The 20,945-nt window shown below is 40.3% G+C and overlaps 3 protein-coding genes across 3 annotated transcripts; 1 reads left to right on the top strand and 2 right to left on the bottom strand.

Moving 5' to 3' along the window:
* Positions 1 to 596: 596 nt before the first annotated feature.
* On the bottom strand, positions 597 to 3,395 carry LOC109487770 (copper transport protein ATOX1-like). The gene is made up of 4 exons (XM_019791836.1): positions 3,327 to 3,395; positions 2,364 to 2,439; positions 1,463 to 1,596; positions 597 to 849 (listed from the first exon to the last, which is right to left on the bottom strand). The coding sequence occupies exons 1-3, from the start codon at positions 3,336 to 3,338 to the stop codon at positions 1,466 to 1,468; spliced, it is 219 nt and encodes a 72-aa protein (XP_019647395.1). The 5' UTR covers positions 3,339 to 3,395; the 3' UTR covers positions 597 to 849; positions 1,463 to 1,465.
* A 267-nt stretch (positions 3,396 to 3,662) lies between these two features.
* LOC109487765 (acid ceramidase-like) lies at positions 3,663 to 13,074 on the top strand. Its single transcript, XM_019791830.1, has 14 exons — positions 3,663 to 3,853; positions 4,187 to 4,230; positions 4,413 to 4,497; positions 5,191 to 5,274; positions 8,242 to 8,320; positions 8,670 to 8,744; positions 8,890 to 8,935; positions 9,261 to 9,405; positions 9,867 to 9,921; positions 10,253 to 10,419; positions 11,030 to 11,076; positions 11,721 to 11,844; positions 11,964 to 12,020; positions 12,228 to 13,074. The coding sequence occupies exons 1-14, from the start codon at positions 3,782 to 3,784 to the stop codon at positions 12,315 to 12,317; spliced, it is 1,170 nt and encodes a 389-aa protein (XP_019647389.1). The 5' UTR covers positions 3,663 to 3,781; the 3' UTR covers positions 12,318 to 13,074.
* Positions 13,075 to 15,156: 2,082 nt separating this feature from the next.
* LOC109487646 (tripartite motif-containing protein 3-like) lies at positions 15,157 to 17,368 on the bottom strand. Its single transcript, XM_019791651.1, has 2 exons — positions 17,227 to 17,368; positions 15,157 to 16,010 (listed from the first exon to the last, which is right to left on the bottom strand). The coding sequence occupies exons 1-2, from the start codon at positions 17,366 to 17,368 to the stop codon at positions 15,157 to 15,159; spliced, it is 996 nt and encodes a 331-aa protein (XP_019647210.1).
* Between the last annotated feature and the right edge of the window lie 3,577 nt (positions 17,369 to 20,945).

Below are 20,945 nucleotides of genomic sequence, written 5' to 3'. Positions count from 1 at the left end.
TGCCATTACAACAATAATTACTATAAGTATGTATTTGAGGAGTTTTTAAAACTTGTTCATTCAGGTTTCCTTTAAAATTAACTTCAACTTGTCCATCATTTCACTTACAACATTTGTAAAGTGGTAAGAAGACAGTGATTTGTGAATTGTAATATATTGCTGACTTCATTGCAACAAAAAGAAAAGCATGTCACCTTAAACTTTTGCGCTCCACATTACTAGTGCTGCATACCTAAACCCACATTTAGGTTCAGGTCCGGATTCAAGTCAAGAGGTTTAGGTTCAGTTCCGGACTTGTAAGTCCGGACCTAAACCCATGGCATATACAAAATTGCATGTTGGCAACCTTGCAATGAATGTTGTCTGGGTGAAACTTTGGCCACATAACATGGAGGCCGGTGCTTGACGATGCCCGATGGCAATGTTTTCTTCATTTTGCAGCACAGATTTTGCAATCTATGGAAGGTTTTACATGTAGGTGGTTTGGAAAGAAAAGGGGTAATATGTGAAATGGTCTTTTATGGTAATAAGTCCAGACTCGGTTCTTGACTTTTAGGTTTTTTTGGACTTGAACCTAAACATTCTTACAAGACCGGATCCAAGTCCAGTGAACCGGTATGCAGCACTACACATTACTGAAATAAAAATTTGCCACTATGATAATCACAATAGCCCAAACCTTACGTTGATAATTTATCATGATCATGATCATCACAGAAATCTACTTCATCTCTTGATGACACTACAGCTGGCTGGTTAACTAACAATGTGGCCATTTGCTCCTGTAAGTCACTGATGTGGTGACTGTTCACACATTAGTTGGTCTTGTTGGCAATGGGTTGCTTCGGGCTGCAAGAAGAGAGAAGAATAAAGCATGTTTGAGTAGTTGTTTACTTCAGGTTATTGTTTGTTTGTTAAGGTATCCTAGCTATCCAACATATTAAACACTGAGATACATCAAAGACTGCAGTAGGGAAGTTAAAAATTGTAGGTATTTACTTGCCATAGATACTGAAGCAAATTTTAAGCTGTATACTAGTAATACTAGTATGTAATCAACACATTTATACCAGCTATTTACTTATGCCTGTACAGGGCTTGAAATGCTGGGTGCATGTGCACCTTAGTGCACCCAAAAGTGAAGCTGTGCACCCATTTTTTTTCTGTGGGTGAACTGATGCACCCAAATATTTCTGTGGGTACATCTCAAATTTATGATAGTATACAGGATATTCTTGGCATCTAAGTGTCAGAAAAATGATTAAATCTGACTTTGAGGTGAATTTAGATTTTGAAGTTAGCTCCTATTTCAGATTCAAGAACAGAAGAGGAGCAGTAAGACCTGTAATTAGGTTTTGTTCTATAATGGTGCACCCCAAAAAAATTTTGATGCACCTAAATTTTTAGGTTGGGTGCACGTATTCCCAAAAATTAATTTCAAGCCCTGCTGTATCACACTCACCCCTCAGTTCTTGGTCCCCACGTAGCTTGTGGCCTTCCCCGTTTTCTTCAGTGTCTCCAGGATTTCCTCAGAAGACAGGCTGGAGGTCACAAACACCTTCTTACCCTCGAGGTCAATGTCAAACTTCTCCACACCTGTGGAGGGATGGTACAGAAGAGGGTTATACAAGTGAGACACCTGGGAATGTCATCATCATCATAATATCAATTGGTCATCAGTTGATGGGAGAGACAGCATGATTGGCTTTTGAGCCTATGATACATCTAATTTTTTCTTGCTACTATGCAATGCTAGCCTTACTCTTAACAATAAGTGTGTTGGGTTCAGAAAGGGTACATCACATATGGGATCAAAGGCTTTGTACCTTCTCCAAAAAAAATCCAGGTCTGGACCTTGAAACCTATGTAGGTACATGACTGTAACATATTGAGATTTTAAGGCTTTTAGGCCACACAGACTTAATTTTATGGATGACATCCGCACGCGCATTGATTTTCTGCTGTTCTCAAAAAAAAAATCACGTCCACCGAGGCTCTGGCCTGGTTCTAGGCCTGGTAAGTCTATGGTAGTTAGCAACAATACGGAGCCTGTGGTAACTATGGAGGACGGCACCCAGGCTGCCGAAGGTAAGTTACACACGTACAGTACCGATTCATAAATTCCGCAAAACGCCAGCATGTGGCGGCTTGTCGTCTACGTCGCTATGTACTGCCGCAAATTCACAATGCCAGCGGTTTAGTAGCATTTCTATTTTTGTCCGGGATTTTTTTATTCGCCCCCGCGGGCCTTCAGAGGATGTCATCCGTACAATTAAGACGGTGTGGCCTTATATGAGGTTTTTGTTACAGATTAAATCAATGTATAAAATAACTAGCAAATAAAGGCGGCCTCTTAGTCTCACCCTCCTTTTTGGTCAGCACCCTACTGACGGCACCAGAGCACCCTCCACAGGTCATCTCCACTGTGAACTCATGGGTCTGTGGAGAGAAATCAGACAACAGTCATTCAGTCAACCAAGCACAGTGAGACCTCAGGGTCTACTGGGAACTAATCTCCAAGTAGATACAGGGGAAAGATCATAATTGTCTTAGTACATGTACTGTAAATCTTTAAATACGTATGTCTGCAGTGGTTTTATTATCATGAGGACTAATCTTGATGCAAAAACATGACAAGGCAACTACATGTGTTTGAAATGTGCATGTATTACTGCTGCCGACGGCTAGCTAATTTTAAAGTCTCCGCGAAAATATATGAAGTTTATATACAGTATATCACAGGTTTTCAGATAAAGCACTTAGACTTTCCTGCATAATTTATTATTATATTGAAATCTTGGTGATAATGAAATCTTGATGATGACAAAAACATAACTAATTTGCCTGAATCGATGAAGCGGGTACATCTACAAACACTAGCCTGTGTTACACACATACATACTCTCGGCCGGAAGTTAATGACAATTTGGGGGCGGCAACTTCGGGACGGCCGGCCGCCAGGAGCGCGATTAGTCAGGCTATACAAACACCGGTTATCACAAATGTTATATGTCCTTATTAAGTACATTCACCCATGCACAACGTGCACGTGATAACATGATATTTAAAACTATGCCAGACTTTGGACCCCTCACGTTATCGTCTGCCAATCTGTCTAGACAGCTACTCCCGCAGCTGGTATGGACTAAATCTCGTTGTTTTCCGTGAATCAAAACAGTTGACAACCGCTAAAATTTCATATTCTAGGTCGGAAATGGAAAATAATGAGTACTGACTTCTAGTGCAACACAAAGCAATAGTTTGGAGCAAACAAATAAGATGTTAACACGTGTCCAAACCAGCTGGAAACAAAAAAAATTTCCTACCTGTGTCGCCATCTTGATTTTTCAGGTGCCGGAACTCTCGTATAATCTCGCGTGATCAACACGCCCACGAGATCAGTAAAGTACATTCAACTTATAGGGGTGTTTAGATATTTTTTTTCCAAAAATTACAATTATCAAATCCAGTTGCATTGTATATACATGATATTGTACTAGACTTGATACATAAAAATATGGGATAGCTTAATGAACTTCTATATCTTTGAAATGTGCTTAATTTGTAAACCAATAATTCCTCCTGTTGTCTAATGGTAGAATCTAGTGGTAACTTCAGGATCATATGACCATGCTGTAATGTTTTGTTGTATGTAATGTAGGACTTTGGTTCATCATATGATCAGATATTTGTGAGACTTTGCGCCTTTCTAGACATGTGACAGGTGCTACTGTCAGCTGCAGGTGTAACAGGTAGATACAGGTGAAGCTCAAGTGACAGGATGGAAGTTTTGCTGCGGTTTGTTGGGATCCTGGTGTGCCTTGCGGTAGTGGTCCAGACACAAGTTCCTCCGGTAAGTTTGTTTGTTTGTTTTCGACCTTAAGATGTGTTAAGGTTGCGCATGTAGCCCCGCCCATTGTGAAATGTGAAGGAAGTAGTCAGTTTATTGTCAAAAATTCAACTCATATTGGTCAGTATTCCATGGGTACCTTAATTTTACAAAGAGGTTTAATTGATTATTAATTATTATTGATAATACGATGATTAAAGTAGGAAAATTTTCAGTCACAACATGGTACCCACTGTTTGTAGAATTTTAAGTACATGTAACGATATGGTATATAGACACATTGCAAATCGAATGTTGTGTACATAAATTAAATTATTTAAATGTTTCTTTTTTCAGTTTGTAGAAAAATGTGAACATGGAATGTACCCACCTAAGGCTGAGTGAGTATTGTGCATTATTATAGTTACTGTAACTTACATTTGTACAATCTCTGTGAATTTTGGACCCTTAGACTTAAATAAGGTACAGTAAGAGAAAATATACCTGTTTGTAAAGTAGAATTGGTATTTAGTAGTTAATAAATTGACCAGAATATGTTTCATAAGTTATAATATCTCCCCAGATCAAAGGTTGCCAGTTATGTGATTAACCTGGACCTCCCCCCTGCTGAGAGATGGAACAGTCTGGTCAAGGAGAAGGCACCAGAGGTCAGGAACCAATTTTGTTTACAGATCTTTTACTAAGGCCACACCAATTTAATTTCTTGGTTAACGGATTCGCCCGCTTCATGTTTTTTCTGATTTGCAAATAAAAATAAAAATTCAGAATCAACTGCAAAATGCACATATTTTGCCCTGAACAGTTGAAAACAGTCCTTTTTTTCCTAGTTGTTACAGTTATTCCATCTTTCAATGGTATCATTAAAAGTTCCAAATTCATTGTTTAAATTTTGAACCAGCCTGGTGTGTTGACTCCATGGCTCCTATTGTTACAGTACCAATTTGGGCCATAATAGGATGCCTAGGCCTGTTTTTATTTTTTTTGCCTGCCCGCTCCATTATTTTTCTAGAAAAATCCGTTAACCAAGAAATTAAATTGGTGTGGCCTTAACTATATTACATGTATAGTGGAACAAAATGTTAGTCTGGTACTGTAACATTTACTTATTCTAGCCATCAATTGACAGAATTTTGCTGCTCATAACAGAAAGTTTTGCCCAATCTACATGTATATATATTTACTAGTATCCAAGGACGTTCAACATCCTTGATTTATCTTAGAGCCCAGCCTAGCAAAATGTAATACTCTAACCTCATAACTTTCTTACTGTAACATTTTATTTTTGTGCTAGGGCAAATAAAAAAAAATTAATGGTTTACATTGCTATGTTAACTTTCCAGATAAAGGATATGATAGCAGAGATCAAGGCCTTTGCTGGAGCGTTTGGTAACGGAAGCATCATTGCTATGGTGGACAAATACCTGGTAAGTTTGGCTCTTCAAACTTTTACGTGTACCATTAACTCTCATACTCCTACAGGCCTAGGGGACCCAAAAACTTCCATATTAAGAAAATGGTGTTACCAAGTATCAAGGCCTTCCAAACAATGTCTTGAACACCAGTCCTGGATATCTGAAGTGCTCATACATGTGCCTCAGGTGATGCTGCATAGTATCTCTTTATGTCGCCTTTCTTTAAACGTTGCAGTCTTATGTCAGTTAAGTTACCAGTGGCAGAGTTATGAAAGTTACTAACTATATGTGTGACTATAAAAAATTCTTATTGCTGCAAGAGTGCTCACTGTAGATGTTCAGTGCTCTAAATACTGGATGCATGTGCACCTTAGTCAGTTAGTGCACCCAAATTTGGAGCTGTGCACCCAATTTTTCAGTGGGTGCACCAGTGCACCCAAATATTAGGTATGGAAAGATGTTTAATGTTTTACTATATACATTTTTGTAGTATATACAGCATATTCTTGACATCTTAATGTCAGAAAAATAATAAAATCATTGTCATATTACTTTTCTTTAGAAATGAAACATAATCTAAATTTTTGCTGACATTTTGACATTTTCTACCTACATGTATCAGGGCTCGAACTTAACTTTTTTCCCTACTGTCCCAGAATTGTCCCAAAAGTAATTTCCAACTGTCCCGAAATGTGAATGGACTGTCCCAACCTGGTTTTCATGAATTATGTATAAAACTATAACAACAACTGTAGAGCTTAGTCAGAGTGTAGTATTGCTGTATAAGCCAATTGACAATGAAATTAACTCAAATCCAACTCAAATTCAAACTTGTCCAGTTTACAGGGGTATCCCCAGAACGCGCAGTGCGTTGCAGGGGGAGGTCTATCGGGGGAAGCTATTGCATTTTGTCTTTTCTGAACACAAAATCATCTCCGGCAACTTCAGTTCTACATTTTCTGTACAACTGCAGACTTGTAAAGCTGGAGAAATGTTAAAGATCTGTACTTAATTCTATAATATCCTCTTCATGTTCGAAAAAATTGTATTATCAACACTTAGTTTTGAAAAAAATTGGGCATAGGTTCCCCGGATGACCCCTAACCGGGGGCCAACGGTGCTTCCACAAGTTCAAAAAATACATGATACAAACAGTACATGTATTTACTACCTGGAACTTGGAGCAAGTATTCCAAAGGTGTTACCGATATAACCAAAGCTAGTGACCCAGTAATATTTCCTTAAACCATTTTCAAAAAAAAAAAAAAAATCACATATTGACACAACTAAACAAATAAAAATGTGATTATGTCTATAAACTCATACTCAAAAACAATTATTGAGAGACACTCGGATCGCGGTATTAATTATCTCCCCCAATGTATCAAGTATCAATGTAAAACTAAAAGTCCTTCACAGCATCCAACCACACATTCATAGAAACAATAACATATTATATTCTGATAATAGAAACCAATAAATTCGTAAATTTTCACAGTTTCGTTTGCAAATTAACGTTCTAAAATATTGAGTGAATTTTTATTTCTGTTGTTGCCGAAAAATATTTTTTTCATGCGTTTGAAGTATCATTTTAGCTCGTTGTAATATCTTGTACGTTTGGATGCTATCTAATGACCTTTCAGGTCATTTTTGTAGTGAAAAGCGTCGGCCATTTTATCTGTCTTTCAAATGGATTTCTAGCTGTTTTTTCGGACAAATGTCAACCGTTTAAAACATTTTACGGCCTCAAAAACCCATATAATGAGGAAATCAAGTTATAGTTGTTATTTTCATGCGTAACATTTCTTCTGGGGTGGATTATTTCTCCGTCGAGCCGCCAAAAACTAGCGTAGCTCGCGCGGCCCGATCCGTGCGATTAGCGGCGTAGCGGCTCGATCCATGTCGCCCGGCGGAAGAAAATTGGAATGACGAGCACATTTATCAGGGAAATATTGGCATAAAATCGCTAATTTTGAAATTTATCGCAGAAATATTGGAATAAAATCCTTAACTTTCGGCAGGCTTTTCGGGAGCCGAAAGCCGGGTTGCGCGCCCGATAAACGCATGAAGGGCAGACATTCTAACTTAGGGTCTCATACGCCAATTTCGCCGCCCCGTAGACTTACACGTTAAAATAGGCCACTATTTTGGCTGTCAATCCAATCAAAAAATCGTATATCAACAGATTTTTTGCTGTCTATACCAAGCACACGTATCATGTAAACGATAAAAAAATTTTTCCCCAATTCTAACCGCTAGTTCGATATTTACGTCATGTATAACTGCAATTACCCATGACCCGGAAGAGGCCCTCTTTTGGCTCACTGTGCCCGACCGCAGTACTCAGGTCAAAATAAGCGTATACGTCCGACAATCGCTCGGACGCCGAAACTTCCCTGCCTGATCCTGTCAGTAATAAACAGGCTTTCACCTCAAATCCTTTTTAGATCAGGTCTGAGTGATGAAAGGGATTTTATGGTGGACCTAAACTCACGCTGTTCAGGCACAATCATTTTTTTGTCGGGACTCTTTTAGAGACTACACGTGCGGAGTAATTCCGGTATGAGACCTTAGTTGATTATTTTTCTATTGTCCCAAAAGTGTCCCAAAATGATTTTTCAGGTGTCCCGGTCTAAATTTTAGTGGCCAGGGGACATCGGGACATCGTTAAGTTCGAGCCCTGATGTATCTTATATGGTGAACCCAAAAAAACAGTTTGTGCACCCAGTTATTTAGGTTGGGTGTACCTATTCCCAAAAATGAATTTCGAGTTCTTAAAATATTAGTTAAAATATTCATGGCAACATTGTTTTTGTGGTCACCTCTGCATCACTAAAAAAAGTGCCACAGCACTGCCAATATGTCTTATAGATTGGTTTATTGTCTTATTAGTATCCTGTAAAGCTCTTTGCAGCCCTGGGGCTGAATTGCTCTTCACTGTATAATAGTACAATTATTAACTATTTTCTTGTCATCCAGGCCCCCCTAGCCGACACCCTTCCTTACCCATTCGCTGATGAGATCAAGGGCATAGCCAAGGCCACAGACATCCCTCTAGGTATGAAAGCGAAAAGTACCATTAGTAGTTAGTCAAAACAGAATTTTTTTCCTGCATGGTATGTTGTCAGAATCTCAATACATACGGGGTAGTTTGGAATAGCTGTATAAATGGTGTCTTAAAAAATACATTATCAATGCTGCATAAATTCACAAATCTACATACATATTTATCAGAAGTACGTGTAGTCGAAAAACAATGTATGCTTACTTTCTAAGCAGATACATACAATTGTATTTCACATATTTGATTTTTGTGTTTTGCATTTAAATTATAATCATTGTGTAAGTAAGTGATATTTGGGATGAACGTTTGGTACTTGGTATCATTGTTTTCTTTTTTCTGTTAGGTGAGGTGGTCCTCTTCAACGTTTTCTACGAATTTTTCACTGTCTGCACATCCATAGTCGCTGAGGATCCTACAGGTATTGGTAATGTTATTGTCTAATAACATTGAAACAAACAAACAAACTGAACAGTGACATTTTCAAAAAAAGTTGAAATTCCTACATACACATACATACATTGTACATGTAATAACAAAGTCTATTTTTCCATTTGTGTCTGCAGGAAAGTTGTTCCATGCCAGGAACCTGGATTTTGGGCTGTTTCTGGGGTAAGATAGTTGTTACTATGCATTATACTTCATGAAAGTCAGAATTTTGAAAAGTCGAATATGCTATAAAAGGAATTAACTGGCACTAGAATTTCAGATGGATTCCAGGCACCTCCCACTCCAGCCTTGTCTGGGGAGTGGTTTCAGAGAAGTATTTTATAATATAAATGAACAGCAAGGCCCTACAAATTATTTTAATAATTTTGAATTAATTTGAAAACCTCCAAAAGCCAAGGTGAATCCTTAAATTAGTTAAGCCATGCAGTCCTTGCTGTAATGTATATACCAGCCAAACAAAATTAATGAATAAAACATTTGTCCACAGGTGGGACATTAAGAACAACACCTGGGCACTGAGTGAGAAACTGCGACCAATCGTGGTGAACCTGGACTGGCAGCGTGGCGGGAAGACGGTCTTCAAATCCGTTAACTTTGCCGGCTACGTGGGACTGCTGACCGCTGTCAAACCTGTGAGTAAGATATACAAGCTTGGTTTGATGGCTAGTTAGTACAGTAACTGTAGTTCTAACAGTAACTGGGTGGGGGTGGGGGGGGGCGTGTGGCGTAACAACAGAGCGTTCAGCCAAGAGGTCCTGAGTTCGAATCCTGCCATAGTGCCATGCCACCAATCTTGTGCCCTTGGAAAACTGTCACTTTTCCCAAATTTCCTCACTTTATTCAGGCATAAATGAGTATGTCTGTTACGTTGTCCGTTCATGTATTTGTCTGCATTGGAGGCGGCATAAAATAAGTTGAAAAAAAAATGTTGGAATAGAAAAAAAAACCTGTAGTGCAGAGCAGACAGTTTTTTTCTTAGGGTTTTGACATGTGGAAAGAAATAAGAGACACTAAGAGTAATTAATGTACTACTTCTTTTTATCATCACAGAACTTAAAAATTGCAATTGTCTGACAGTATGTTCCTTCCCCAGCAAACCTTTACCTACAGTATGAATGAGAGGTTTTCTGCTGATGGAGGGTACATCGGTGAGTAAAACTTGCATTTCCTGTCATGATACCGTGTTATTTTCCAGAGGAATTAATGATACAAAGCAAAGGTATGAGTGAAGAGAAAGAAGTCACTTTGGTCTATTAATTCTTTAATTTTTTTTCTCCTTCCTCAACTTTTACACAATTTTGCTGTATCATCATTATGATAGTTATTGGCTCTTGCCTAGAATGATTCCAATATGATTTTCACATGATATAAGTTGATTAACTGATTGATTGGATTGAGTAAATATTGGTGGATAGATAGGATTGATTGAACTGATTCATTGATTGGCTGATTTAACTGATTGGACTGATTGATTGGCAGGTCTAATTGAGTGGATCCTGGGGCAGCGTGATGGATCGTGGATGGGGTTCCTGACAAGGGAGGTTTTGGAAAATGCCACCAGCTTCACAGAGGCGGAAACCTGGCTGTCCAACAGGACCATGCTGGCACCTGCCTACTTCATCCTGGGGGGGACCAAGTCAGGAGAGGTGACCTAGCTTTTGTCGTCCATAAGCATGCCCGTAGCCAGGATTTTTAATGAGGGGGGGGTTCTTCCCACTGCTTGAGGGGACCTCAAGCGCCGTAGACGCGAGGTTCCTAGGGGGGTTCCGGGGTCATGTTCCCCCGGAAAATTTTGAAAAATGAACCTTCTAAAATGGCATTTCGTGCATTTTTGAGAGGATTTCAAAGAAAAAAACAGAGATAAGTTTTTATCCAATGACAAAGGGAACAGTTTTTCTATGATTCCAGTCTATCTTTTCAAGAAAAATCTTGGACCTCTACATAAAAAGTGGATCAAAAAGTGGACCTTAACATTCTTCCCCCCAAACCCCCCCTGGCTACGGGCATGCATAAGTGTTTCTTTGTTCGAGACTTTGAGAGTTTGAACCAGTGTTCTAGCCAATGTGTGTCTTTCCTTCATTTTGCGCAATTTTTCCACTCTCCACAAAAATTTTTACCAATCCATCATCTCTTAAAGAAAAAAGCATGTAAGGATCATATGGAAAATATGTCATTAAACTAAGCTTTTAAAGTCTACCAGCAAACACAACAACAAGTCAATTTATCCACTTCTTTTTTCTTTGCCCACATTTGCAGGGAGCCATCATTACCAGGTCTCGGGAAAAAGCACTGGACATCAAGAGGTAATGTTCAACTCTCTTAGTCTTACTCTTGCAACACAGTGGACCTGCTTCCACCTGTTGTTTATAGTTGTGACTAGTACTCCTGAAAGAGTTGGCCACTTAACTAAAAGAGACATAGAACATGTACATTATGAAATGTAAATATGGCATTTACAATACAGAAGTGACCACAAGACATTATCGCTACATTGTTTAGCATTATAAGACTAAGAATGCCTCATGTTCTCAATATCCCTGCTTACCGGTATTATGCATGATGTACAAAATGACTAATAAACTGGTGTACGTCCCAACTAGTAAGTACCTAATACCAGCCCAGAAGAGAACAAGAAATAGTCATGCCTTCAAGTACCAGAGTTATCAACCAAGGATTAAGGTGTTCAAAAATTCATTCTTTCCTAGAACTATCGCAGAGTGGAACTCACTGTCACCAAGTACAGTAGGGGCATTGTCAATAGATAAGCTTTAAACAATGTCTAGAGCTAGAAGTTCAAGGGTTAGGTGTTACAAGTCGATCGGTGTAATATAGCCAGCTGCCGCCGTGCCGCGTGCCTGCGAAGCTGGTGTGTTACGCCGAAAGGCGGTTATACCGGCTATACAGATACAGATGTTAATTAGTAAGCCCTTGCCTCCCCCCTCCCCAGACTGGACCCAGCCAATGGCAGATGGTTCCTCCTCCAGACTAACTACGACAACTGGGAACAACCTCCATTCATTGATGACAGGCGCACCCCGGGGGATAACTGCATGGCCAACATGTCCATATCAGTAGGTCTTCTTTTTTCTTTATCAGGCCACACCAATTTAATTTATTGGTTCTCGGATTCGCCTCTTTTTTTTAATGTTCCACGTGTTTTTATAAGTAGTGCAACTTTTATTGCTTACAGAATACGGACCTCCCCCACATCTTCGATGTGCTTTCCAGCAAGCCAGTTCTGAACAAGGTACTGACACTGAAATTACAGTCTGGCCTGGTGCGTGCATCTGTGTACCATGTTCATTAGTTGGCTTAATATATGTATGTACAAAGTATGTGTGTGTAAGGTGGAAATAGAGGGATATTTTTATACTATTATCTCCAATTTCTTCAATTAATACAGACCGTTTCAATGAATGATGAAACTGTCATTTTGCCCCCCCTCCCTCTCCAGCTGACGACCTACACAGCACTGATGCAGGTGGATGAAGGTCACCTTGAGTCTTACATCCAGGAATGTCCTGACCCCTGTATCCCCTGGTGATGACCTCTGACACCATATCCCTGGTGATGACCTCTGACCCTGGTTTCCCATGGTGATGACCCCTGTGTCTCCTGGTGATGACCTCTGACCAGTTTCCTCTGATGATGACCCCTGGTGATGAACTCTGACCCGTTTCCCCTGGCGATGACCCGTATAATCTAGTCTCATACTGATGTTCTCTCAGGAATTTCTTCAGAGATTACGCAATACCTAAAAGTGTGATGCTGCATTTCCGTCAAACAGATACTAAAAAAATTCTGACCCCCCCAAAATAATCATTGAGTACTAAATGTCCAACACTCAGAGAAAACGAATACTTACAAAACACTTAAAAACAAGTCAATAATACCCCAACATGCTTATGCTGGAGCTACGATGTGTTGAAATGCAAATGAAGGTTACTAGTATCATGGTGGTTATCACCTACCTGCTTTTTGGAATATGGAATTGGAAAGTGAGTGAAAAAGAATCTTGCTTTTAACAAATTAATATACAGTTATGTTGAAGTACAAATTGTAAATATTGAGATTACAGAAAAGTGATATTAATTGTTAGATTTTATATTGATGGATTATAGGTTTTCAGAGTCGATATCATAGTTAATAATTTAGTTTGTCACACAAAATGAAAACTGTTGTTGTATTAACTGTACTCATTGTCAGCAATACTTTTTACATTATCTAGAATGTTTTTGTAACTTTGGTGTTGGAAACATTTAATAGATATACATTACACTAATTGGAATTTATATGCATAATTGATGAAATGCAATAAATCAAGACATTTACAAAACTCTGAACATATAGTTTATTTATTTATTTTCCGCCATACATTTATTCAAACAGGGTTCCCCAGTGATGACACTGCTTTTCAGTGGGGCCCTATATTACACAAGTAAACAAAATACACAAAGTCACATACAAACAATAAAATTAGGATACAATAAATAATGATGAGGCCACACTAATTTAATTTGTTGGTTCTCAGATTCGCCTCTTTATTTTTTTCTGATTTGGCCACACCAATTTAATTTCTTGGTTAACGGATTTGCCCGCATCATTTTTTTCTGATTTGCAAATAAAAATAAAAATTTAGAATCAACAGCAAAATGCTCATATTTTGCCTGGAACAGTTGAAAACAGTCCTTTTCATCCTAGTTGTTACAGTTATTCCATCTTTCAATGCAGTGGTATCATTAAAAGTTCAAAATTCATTGTTTTGAACCAGCCTGGTGTGTTGACTTCATGGCTCCTATCGTACCATTTAGGGCCATAATAGGATGCCTAGGCCTGTTTTTATTTTTTTTCGCCCGCCCACTTCATTATTTTTCTAGAAAAATCCGTTAACCAAGAAATTAAATTGGTGTGGCCTTTAATTGCAAGAAAAAAAATTCTGGTTCTGAATCAACTCAAAAATGCTCATATTTTGCCCCCAACAGTTGAGGAAAGCCCCTTTCTTTCTAGGTGTTACAGTTTTTTTTCCATCTATCAATGCAGTGGTATGATAAAAGTTCAAAATTCATTGAATGTTAACCCAGCCTTTTGTGTTGACTTCATGGCTCCTATTAAATTGGAGTGGCCTAATAACAATGATATTAATAAAGAAAATAAAGTAACTATAAACAATAACAATAATCCTCTCCAGGGCGCAAAGCCCGGGCTGGGTTTATGGAGATCCTGGGTAGCCCAGTAATAAATAACAATAATAAATAATAATAATAACAAAATATACAAATTCATACAATCTGCCTATGATGAAAGAAAAGCCATACATAAAGTATCTGGAATCAAATAAAAGACAGGAAATAAATGGAGAAAAACGCCTTTTTTCAGAACTCTTTGATCCCAATATCAAACGAATTGTAACATTAATATTAATATCCTTCTAGAAATTTGATTGTCTACATCTTTCTATAGCAAGCCCCACGCTTAGAACAGTTTTGTTTACAAAATCCACATCTACAGATGGTGTCAAGATTACACTTAGAAAGTCACCCTATGATTATAAATTGCGTCAAGGTTTTAAAACTACTGACATTCTGTTACTGACTGCGTGAATTTTACACCAGAAGCGACCTGGCTAAAGCAGTATACGTCATAATGTTTCTCTAAAAGACTTTTGAAATATAGACAGAACATATGGAATTGAAGCCTGGTTGTGCACAAAAACATTAGCTTCACCTTATCCAGAATTCCGAATACAGAACAATAAAAAACACAGGTTTGCCATGCTCTCCCTGGTAGTATGAGACATTGGCTTGCACTTACATAATGTATGTACTGCATGTAATCAAGGACATCCTTGATGTAATGTACAGTTCTACAAAGGCCCAGCTTACAGAGTATACTGGTTTGATACCACAATTACAAGTCATATTTTTCTAGGCACAACGAACACATTTTCAAGTTCAATGAAAATATACAATTACGAGGCACAATTGACAAAAAAATATACAATTGACAAGGCTGGTTTGAAAGTTGTAGATACAATGTAGTATGGATTTTGTAAATTTGTTACAACCGTTTGGGTCATTCTGCTTTGTTTGACAGTATTACTTTGAAAGTCTGTACAGAAAGAGTGTTTAAGACGGACCATTTTCATTTCTTCACATTTTGTTCTTTGGAAATTGTTTAGGCATTATACGACATTGGTATCGTTTTCCAATATTTTTTTTTCAATTTACTGCATATACATTTATTTGTATACATATACATATATTTGCTCACTTTGCAGCTGCCTTTTCCGATTTACAAGGTCGAAAACTTTTTTTTTGGGGGGGGGGGGAGGATGAAAATTCATGCGCGCGCGGATACGCGGATGGCAACTCAACATGGCCTTGTCAGTAGCGGGGGAAGACAACGATTGTGTTTTTGTTCAACACAACCAGCTGTCCTCCCGGCCCGACTGCAACCCCTACCGGGTACTCCGCGCGGCGGGGGAGGGCGATGTCGCGGATGTACGTGCCCCGGCCTGAGTACATCACGACGCGCCGGCTCTCTGAGTCCACCACCAGGACGTGACCGGAACCGTCCACGCAGATGCCTCGAGGACGATTCAGGCGGCCGCCGCTCCTTCCCGGTCCTCCAAACTTCAGCACGTACCGCCCGCTCGCGTCGTAGACATAGACGTAGTGAAAGTTGTAGTCGGAGACGTAGACGTTCCCTTCTTCGTTAGCGGCGACGTGCATCGGCATCTTCATCCCCTGCTGCGGGCCGACGCCCCACAGGAGCTTCCCGTCAGGCTGGAAGGCTTGCACACCGCCACTGTACAACGTGTCAGACCAGGTGACGAAGACGTGGTCGTTGTGCAAGCCCACAGCCATCCCGCGGGTCGCCCCCCGTGGTACGTTGTCAGGGAGCTCAAAGTTGGCTTTGAGATGACCCTCCCTGTCCAACTGTACCACGCGGTCAGCACTGGCAGGGTACCCGGTCATCAAGACCCAGATGTGGCCATCTCTGTCGATGGACACATCAACTGGCCTCTTTCCTGGGTACCCCAGCCCAGGTGCTTCCTGTGGGAACTCGTGCTGGAAGGCGCCTGCCATGTTGTAGACTTGGAGACGGGCTTTGGTCTGGTCAGCCACCCAGATCTTGTCGGGGGAAACTGCGACTCCGCGCGCGCCGAGCAGGTTTCCAGGCCCCGACTCATCACCAAAGATGATAACGCGCACGCTGCTGCTTCCACCAGACACTTCTACAGCCAGATAAAAGAAGGATCTTTGTCACAAAACGCCTGGCACAGAAGTTTAAGCCTCCTATATAAGAACCAAGTGGACCATAAGGCCACACCAATTTAATTTGTTGGTTCTCGGATTTTTTCAGAAAAAATATGAAGCGACAGGGCGAAAAAAATAAAAATAAAAACAGGTCTAGGCATCCTATTATACATATTTATAGCCCCAAATGCTACAATATGAGCCATGAAGTCAACAAAAAAGGCTGGGTTAAAATTTAAAGTATAAATTTTGAACTTTTAATCAAACCACTGCATTGATAGATGGAAAAACTGTAACAACTAGGAAGAAAAGGAATTTCCTCAACTGTTGGGGGAAAAATGTGAGCATTTTTGAGTTGATTCAGAACCAGAATCTTTTTTTTTTGCAAATCAGAAAAAAATGAAGAGGCGAATCCGAGAACCAACAAATTAAATTGGTGTGGCCTAAGTGGGACATTAGAGAAATCCGCTAGCCTCTACAAGGCTTTGGGAAGCGGCTGGAAAGAGTAGAAATTGGCCAAATGCAATTAATGTAGACAATATCAAATTGGCCTGGCTATATCCACTTGCCAGGCAGTTGAATTTTCGCCACCCCTTTTTTGCCACCCATTTAATTTTCACATTTCGCGGGTGTCGAAATGGTAACTGCCTGGAAAATGGATACAGAGTGGCCATTTTGCAGCCACCAAAACATCCGCTTGGAGATTAGACTTCGTCCACTAGGCTAAAGAGTACAATGTCTTTGTATTAGAATGTAGTTTATACAACGAAGAGAGAGCTGAGCTTTATAAACTATTGCAATGTATGTTTCCCCATTTCATACATCTTAGCAACACAGATAAGTTCATATTTCTAATGGCTTTAGACAAACCTTCGATTATAAAACGATTCTGTACTTTATATCTACATCATTACTAAGAAGCGAGAAGAAGCCAAATTATCGTAATTATTAGACGATATGTCCATAGTACATAGAATTAGTGCTAGCTTGTACATTGTATATATTCATCATTGCAAACTGTGACGTCTTTCCTGTGACCTGTACTGAACCCAGTGGGTATTTGCGTACAATAAAGGTCTTCATTCATTCATTCATTTAATGTCAATGTGCCGCTTCCTGTTTCTGCTCTTCCTGCCGCTGCCCGAAGCCTGGTAGAGGCTAGAAGTCCGCCACAATCTGTAATAAATGACAAACCTTTAGTGTCCACGGGAAGCGGCCTGGTGGCTTGTGCAGGTCCGGCTGTTTCCACTTTCGCAGGGACTGCGTCACCACGCCCACCGGCCGCCGGGTTGACCTGTGTGACGGTTATTTTCAAAATTTCAAATTCTGGACACATCATATGCCCGTAGCCAGGGGGGGGCGGGGGCCCCCCCACAAGGCTCAAAGATCCACTTTTTATGTAAAGGTTCACTTTTTGGTCCACTTTTAATGTAAAGGTCCAAGATTTTTCTTGAAAAGATGGACATGGAATCGTATTTAGAAAAACTGCTCCCTTTGTCATTGAATAAAAATTTATCTCTCATTTTTTCTTGGATGAAATCCTGTCAAAAATGCACGAAATGCCATTTTAGAAGGTTCATTTTTCAACATTTTTCGGGGGAGCATGCCCCCGGACCCCCCCACGGCGCTCGAGGTCCCCTCAAGCAGTGGGGCGCCCTTGAAGCAAATTGTGCACCGGCAAAAAACGCCTCTGCAGTTCTAATGCAAGCAGCTAGAGACACCATTTTGTACCAAGTTTGGTGCTTGTATCACAATTTGAAAGATTCCTCCAAAATTTGATATTATCTGCTCCACTAAATGCTGCCGTCGAAAAACAACTACAATTTTACAGAAGACTGTAGTCAATCAGACAGCTACTGACCCTGATGACGTCAGCCAACGTCACAGTCCTCACTTGCGCAGTAGAGTCAGTGGTGTCCGTTCCTCGGTTGTTGGTCACAGGCTACAGACAGATACATGTATGTGGATATTGTTGGATTATGCAATGTGTGATCTATTATATACCTGAGGGATTTCATTTTTACAAGCCTAATTCTCCTTCTGACTGGATATGCAACATAATATTACTTTATTTGAAATGTTTTAGAACTCAAAAAGTTTTGTCTCTGCTTAATTATTGAGATTTAGTGTATCACCATGTATGAAGGACTCACACATACAATGGAATACTAGAGTACAAAACCTATGCCATTATGTTGTCTCCAGGTTTCTCAATCTCAGGGAGGTGTGTGAGAGTGAGTGAGTGAGTGAGTGAGTGAGTGAGTGAGTGAGTGAGTGAGTGAGTGAGTGAGTGAGTGAGTGAGTGAGTGAGTGAGTGAGTGAGTGAGTGAGTGTGTGAGTGAGATTAGTGAGTGAGTGTGTGAGTGAGTGAGTGATTGAGTGGTGGAGTGAAGGAGGTGTGTGTGAGTGAGTGAGTATGTGAGGGAGGTGTGAGTGAGTGAGTGTGTGTGAGTGAGTGAGTGAGTGTGTGTGTGTGTGTGTGTGTGTGTGTGTGTGTGTGTGTGTGTGTTAGGTGAGTGAGTGAGTGAGTTTGAGGTGAGCGAGCGAGTGAATGAATTAGCGAGTGAGTTAGCAAGCGAGTGATTGAGTGTATGAGTAAGGTGTGTGTGAGTGATTGAGGTGAGTGAGTGAGCAAGTTGGTGAGCGAATGAGCATGCAAGAAAGGTACTTTTTCTAAGATGTTCAAAGAAGAAGCAAACTTACCGAGTCATGGTGCTTGAACGGTGGGGAGCCGGTGTGCACCAGAATCACGTGTACCATCAGCGTTACCATGGCAACGAACGCTATGATGATGATGATGATGGCGATACCTCGGCCTTGGCAACAATGGCGCAGTCGTTCCATTATGGAACGCCTTTCTACCGCGTCGTCTATGAGATGCATATGGAGAAAAATAATATGAGTTTTTTTTTTACCTTCGCCAAGAAGGTTATGTTTTCAGTAGCGTTTGTCCGTCTGTCCGTCTGTGAACAGCATAACTCAAGAAGCTTAGTATGCATTGTCATAAAACTTGGGTAGGTGGGTAGGTCTTGATGAGACCTAGAAATGATTAGATTCTGGGCCCCCTGGCGGCTTTTGTTGGTACTGCAGCAGAACTTCCGGTTTTGATATCTCGCGATCTGGACATGCTAGGGTCACGAATTTTGGTTGGTAGATAGCTCTTGGGGTAGGGAAGAAGTGACATGAGTTTGGGCCCCCTAGCGGCTTGTTCTGGAACTGCAGGAGCATTTGTTTAGCAAATTTTCGAAGGAGGATGATTTCAAATTGCATCAAGTTGAGTGCAGAGAGAATTGTTAGGCAATAAAAACAAACACAATTTTCTGTAATACGGATGGTTGGCAAGTTTATATCATGACATCATTTAGGGTGTAAAAGCAAACAGGATGTATTTCAGTCTAATAAGGCCACACCAATTTAATTTCTTGGTTAACGGATCCGCCCGCATCATTTTCTTCTGATTTGCAAATAAAAATAAAAATTTAGAGTCAACAGTAAAATGCTCATATTTTGCCTGGAACAGTTCAAAACAGTCCTTTTCATCCTAGTTGTTACAGTTATTCCATCTTTCAATACAATGCCAATGGTATTAAAAGTTCAAAATTCTTTGTTTAAATTTTGACCCAGCCTGGTGTGTTGACTTCAGGGCTCCTATCGTACCATTTTGGGCCATAATAGGATGCCTTGAGGCCTGTTTTTATTTTTATTTTCGCCCGCCCGCTCCATTATTTTTCTAGAAAAATCCGTTAACCAAGAAATTAAATTGGTGTGGCCTAAGTCTGCCTTTTGCTATGTGTATATGGTGACAGAGGGAAGTGAAGTGGTTTAAAATAGCAAGTTTTTATACCACACACACCTTCGTTATTGAATGAATGAATGAATGAATGAATGAAAGATTGTACATTTCTGCTCACACAAACTAAGTACAGGTCACCTATAAATCAGAGAGATTTCATTGTACAAAATGTAAGTACTAGATATTTCACTAGACACACTAACGTGTGCTACTACCTACTGGTTCTACTACCATTTTTAACTTCTTTAATATAGACTGTTATAGATGTATGAACACATGGAGCTTGTAATATACGGTTTGCCTAAACCCGTGATAAATAAATAAAAAGTCTATTCTTAGACTAAATTTGAAAACTGGGATTCCACTCTACTACCTTGAGGTTGATTTGGGCTGTCCGCCTGACCGCCGGCCGAGCCGTAATCTTCTCTCGCTGGTCTCGGGGAGGAGGGAACAGGCGGTGCGTCATGGCTCAGAGGCGGCCCGATACCCTGGCTGAACTCGTCCCCGTTCTCGTACACGTGTGCGCCGCCGGCCGCCACTGGTCGGTCCCCGTCAGTGGTGGTTGTTCCTCCTGGCCTTGGGGTAGAGAGACCAGGCGGGGTGCCGTGGGCGTCCCGGTTCAGAGGCGTGTACTCTTGTGTCGCGGCTTCATTTGCAGAATCGAGAAAAAAATTGTATCGTGAGTGTCAGCCCTTTTAGTTTTCGTCCGTTCGTTCCCCACGATTATTACCACCGGTATACCGGGCGGTAGCAAATCTTGGGGAGCAGACGAAAGCTAAAGAGGCTAGAAAAATGGTATATGTAAATGCCCGTAGCCAGGGGGGTTCGGAAGAACCCCCACAAGGCTCAAAGGTCCACTTTTTGGTCCACTTTTCATGTTAAGGTCCACTTTTTATGTAAAGGTCCAAGATATTTCTTGAAAAGATGGACTGGAATCGTAGAAAAACTGCTCCCTTTGTCATTGAATAAAAATTTATCCCTGATTTTTTTCTTGGAAATCCTCTCAAAAATGCACGAAATGCCATTTTAGAAGGTTCATTTTTCAAAATTTTACGGGGGAGCATGCCCCCGGACTCCCCTAGGTACCTCGCGCTTTCGGCGGTCGCCTCGTGCCTACGGC

This window comes from Branchiostoma belcheri, unplaced genomic scaffold, assembly GCF_001625305.1.
Source record: "Branchiostoma belcheri isolate BF01 breed outbred unplaced genomic scaffold, Haploidv18h27 scaffold9, whole genome shotgun sequence".
Taxonomy (NCBI): domain Eukaryota; kingdom Metazoa; phylum Chordata; class Leptocardii; order Amphioxiformes; family Branchiostomatidae; genus Branchiostoma; species Branchiostoma belcheri.
The sequence above is the reverse complement of the archived record's forward strand: the minus strand, read 5'-3'. Positions and strand labels throughout refer to the sequence as shown.